This window comes from Limulus polyphemus, unplaced genomic scaffold, assembly GCF_000517525.1.
Source record: "Limulus polyphemus unplaced genomic scaffold, Limulus_polyphemus-2.1.2 Scaffold8206, whole genome shotgun sequence".
Classification (NCBI taxonomy): Eukaryota; Metazoa; Arthropoda; class Merostomata; order Xiphosura; family Limulidae; genus Limulus; species Limulus polyphemus.
In genome coordinates this window covers 15,531-20,430 of record NW_013673816.1, presented here as the reverse complement: position 1 = coordinate 20,430, position 4,900 = coordinate 15,531, and the positions used below count along the sequence as shown (strand labels likewise).

General features: G+C 32.5%; 1 protein-coding gene across 1 annotated transcript in view; it reads right to left on the bottom strand.

The window, feature by feature from the left end:
* Positions 1–1,879: 1,879 nt before the first annotated feature.
* The window catches only part of LOC106475193 (TBC1 domain family member 30-like), an 18,309-nt gene continuing 15,288 nt past the window's right edge, over positions 1,880–4,900 (bottom strand). Inside the window, exons 8-9 of the mRNA XM_013935890.2 lie at positions 3,701–3,877; positions 1,880–2,398 (exon numbers count right to left, since the gene is read on the bottom strand). Of these exons, the coding sequence (XP_013791344.1) occupies positions 1,983–2,398; positions 3,701–3,877 (593 nt within the window). The 3' untranslated portion in view covers positions 1,880–1,982. The remainder of the gene's footprint in view (positions 2,399–3,700; positions 3,878–4,900) is intronic.

The window sequence follows — 4,900 nt, the reverse complement described above, 5'->3', positions numbered from 1 at the left end:
TTGACTTAATAAGTGATTAGCTGAGACACATCTTCAGGATATTGTATCCTTGACTTAATAACAGTGGTTAGCTGAGACACATCATCAAGATTTTGTATCCCTGACTTAATAAGTGATTAGCTGAGACACATCTTCAGGATATTGTATCCTTGACTTAATAACAGTGGTTAGCTGAGACACATCATCAAGATTTTGTATCCCTGACTTAATAAGTGATTAGCTGAGACACATCCTCAGGATATTGTATCCTTGACTTAATAACAGTGGTTAGCTGAGACACATCATCAAGATTTTGTATCCCTGACTTAATAAGTGATTGGCTGAGACACATCCTCAGGATATTGTATCCTTGACTTAATAACAGTGGTTAGCTGAGACACATCATCAAGATTTTGTATCCCTGACTTAATAAGTGATTGGCTGAGACACATCCTCAGGATATTGTATCCTTGACTTAATAACAGTGGTTGGCTGAGACACATCCTCAGGATTTTGTATCCCTGACTTAATAAGTGATTAGCTGAGACACATTCTCAGGATTTTGTATCCTTGACTTGATAATAGCTGTTGGCTCCTTAATCTAAAGATTTGGTTATTTATCAAAATGTCATAAAAACTGGAATTGCTTTGCTTTAAGTTTCATGTCAGTCTAATAATGTTTCACAAGTTTAATGTACTTAACCTAACTTTTACTACAAATGACTTTAAAATTAGATACTAGAATAAGAAGCAGTCAAGTGTCATGTTTTTCTACCTCTTGAGAATATAGATAAATAAAAAAGTTAGAAGGCTATTTCTAGAGTATTTTGATTACTGACCAAATCAAATTAAGAACAAAGAATCCTACTTCTAACTAACAAAGACTTTTCTTGTTATGAGAAGAAATCCCCAAATAGGTTTCAATAGGTTGCATATAAATTATAGTGCTTTCAAAGCAAGACGTAAACAGAGAAAATTTAATTTCATTTGCTGTTACAAAATATATAAAGACTATTTACATTTCCAAAGTTAATCATACTTTAAGTTCTGCCTGGTCACATTTCCATGAAACGACAATTTTTTTGACTTAGGAAAATGATTAGTATGGAAGTGTTTAGTCACAGTGTTTAGTATGGAAGAAAATTTTGATTAATATTCCAGAGGTTTATAAATATATGTTAAAATGAAAATGTAAAAAAACCCAATCATTTAAATAAAGTTTAAATCCAAAATAATGGATATATATATATGAATACAATTTTCAACACTTAAATGTGTCCAACATCGGATCGAAGAAGGCACGTGTGAGTATCAAAACTTATATCCATGTAAATGTGTTGTTGTGGATTTAAACTTTATTTTTAATTACTTTACACAGTGTTGTGATATTTATCTACTTTAAACCCAATCATTAAAAAAAATTTAAATCCACAATAATGGAACAATAACATATATATATGGATACAATTTTCAACACTTTAAATGTGTCCAACATCGGATCAAAGAGGGCACGTGTGAGTATCGAAACCTATATCCATGTAAATGTGATAAACAGAACAACAAATGGATACAATTTTCAACACTTTAAATGTGTCCAACATCAGATCAAAGAGGGCACGTGTGAGTATCGAAACCTATATCCATGTAAATGTGTTGTTGTTCTGTTTATATGGATACAATTTTCAACACTTTAAATGTGTCCAACATCAGATCAAAGAGGGCACGTGTGAGTATCGAAACCTATATCCATGTAAATGTGTTATTGTGGATTTAAACTTTATTTTTAATTACTTTACACAGTGTTGTGATATTTATATACTTTAAACCCAATCATTTGTTATCATATATAAGAGAGATGGACCATAACACCTTTGTTACCATTATAGAAAATACTGATCAGTTTCTTACATAGAAGTTTTTATTATGTTTAATGATAAAATGAAGATATTTAATAATGCTCTACCAAAAGTATTGGTACGTAGGATTTACTCTTCATGTTCTCTTTATTTAAAAATATTTGGACTTGTAGAAACTACACTGTTGTCACTATCATCTTCACTTTCACTCTGTCTAACGTCCAGAAAGTCAACTGTACTTTCTAATGCTTCTAATTTTTCTTTAACTTCTCTGGGAAGATTGTCAGAATACTGTTTATATTTACACTCTTCAACTAGTGACCTCTTCTTCATTTCATATTTTTCTGTTTCTCTAGGAATCCTTATTAGCATATTGGCACCAGATAAAGAAGCTTCCGGAACAAGCTGTTGGACACAATTCTTACTACAGTTTGGGGTTTTCAGGATGAACCTTGTTTGCATTCCATTTTTGTATTTTCTTACCAAAGGCTTTCTTTTAAGTAAGAGGTGATTCATAGCCACTGAGGTCTTTTGTTTAGGTTTAGCAGATTCTCTGAAGTCTCCTGAAAGAAGAAGAAGAAGAAAAAAAGAATACTATGGTAAGAAACAGATTGTTACTGATAGTTACACAAGTTTACATTTAAACACAATAGTCTAAAATCTGTTGTTTTTTAATTCATTTCAATGAGTATAAATGTCAAAGACTCTCTAGTTACTTAGCTCACAAAAAAAAAAACAAGTTTCTTCTGACTTTAGTGGTCAACTAAAGTTAGGATAAGGTAACATCTTCTTGAAACTATAGGGTGGAAATGAAATGACATGAACCTGTCTTTATCTTGTGTGACTTACATACCAGTGTGAATGACATGAACCTGTCTTCATCTTGTGTGACTTACTTACCAGTGTGAATGACATGAGCCTGTCTTCATCTTGTGTGACTTACTTACCAGTGAGAATGACATGAACCTGTCTTCATCTTGTTTGACTTACTTACCAGTGTGAATGACATGAACCTGTCTTTATCTTATGTGACTTACCAGTGAGAATGACATGAACCTGTCTTTATCTTGTGTGACTTACTTACCAGTGAGAATGACATGAACCTGTCTTTATCTTATGTGACTTACTTACCAGTGAGAATGACATGAACCTGTCCTTATCTTATGTGACTTACTTACCAGTGAGAATGACATGAATCTGTCTTTATCTTGTGTGACTTACATTCTAGTAAGTGACATGAGCCTGTCTCTGTCTTATGTGACTTATGTAATAATAAATGTGACATGAGCCTTTGTGTCATGTGACTTACACACCAATGAGTGATATAAACCTGTCTTTGTCTTGTGTTGACTCACACACTAGTGAGTGTGATATGAGCCTGTCTTTGTCTTGGGTAATTTACACACCAGTAAGTGTGATATGAGCCTATCTTTGTCTTGTGTTGACTCACACACCAGTGAGTGTGATATGAGCCTGTCTTTGTCTTATGTAACTTACCAGTAAGTATGATATGAGCCTGTCTTTGTCTTGTGTGACTTACACACCAGTAAGTGTGATATGAGCCTGTCTTTGTCTTATGTGACTTACACACCAGCGAGTGTGATATGAGCCTGTCTGTGTCTTGTGTGACTTACACACCAGTGAGTGTTATATGAGCCTGTCTTTGTCTTGTGTTACTCACACACCAGTGAGTGTGACATGAGCCTGTCTTTGTCTTGTGTGACTTACACACCAGTAAGTATAATATGAGCCTGTCTTTGTCTTATGTAACTTACCAGTAAGTATGATATGAGCCTGTCTTTGTCTTGTGTGACTCACACACCAGCGAGTGTGATATGAGCCTGTCTTTGTCTTATGTGACTTACCAGTAAGTATGATATGAGCCTGTCTTTGTCGCTCACACAGCTTGATATATTGTCTTTTAAGAGCTGAAATATCTAGCGATGTTCTCTCAACATGTGTGTTGGAGAACGACATCACTGGACTACCATCACTTGCAGCTGACCTGCTTGGGTATACTTCTAATGTCTTACTAGAAGTACCTGTAAATCAAAGTTAAAATAAACATTACTTTGTGAAGATGTAATGAGAAAATGTTTATTTAACAATGGTAATTTTTTAGGTGAATAGTTTGTTTTTATCACACTTTATACTTTCAAAAATGACAAATTATCTTGTGGAATATTACAGTTCAAAGTTCTAACAAGTGAGTTGTGGCAGGTTGTGAACAGAAATTTTAACTGAATGATTTCAGTTAGAATTTCAAGAATTTCTGGAAGATATCATACTCCGAGAGAAGGAAGGTTTTATTTGTGTGACTGTTAAGCCTTATAGTCACTCTAACAGATACATTTATTTACCAAAACGTTTAATGAAAATAATTAGTATATATATATATATATATATATTATTTATGTGGTTTAGAAGTTATGCCAAAGTTTTAGTGTAACAAGTCATGTAATTGTATAAAGCTGATGAGTGTATTAAGTTTTCAAATAAACTTAATAAATAGGAAGGTCTGTTAAATTCCAAAGTTATCTAAAAACATCCATTTTGGGCTAACAAATTTGAATGAAAATACAAAAATTATAGACAATTTTTATGTCTTTTATATAACTTAAGTAAATACTTTAAATGTTTGACTCTAAAAAAATGATAAATCATCCTTTCATTAATAGTGTAAGTTACCTAATTTCAGTTACTCTAAATACTCAGTTGAAATGGATACACTAAATAAACTTTCAGCAGTGTGATATTTTCTTTCAATTTAGTGGATGTCCCCTGGTGGATCAGATGCAATTTTACGAACCTACAACACTAAAATCCAGGGTTCAATTCTTGCAGAGGACAGAGTGCAGATAACCCATTGTTTAGCTTTTTCACTATAAACAACAATTTAAAAGATACAATAAACTACTATTTTAGTGATATTATCTTGGAATGAATATAATAAACAAATCTTTTAGTGATATTATCTTGGACTGAATATAATAAACAAACCTTTTAGTGATATTATCTTGGACTGAATATAATAAACAAATCTTTTAGTGATATTATCTTGGACT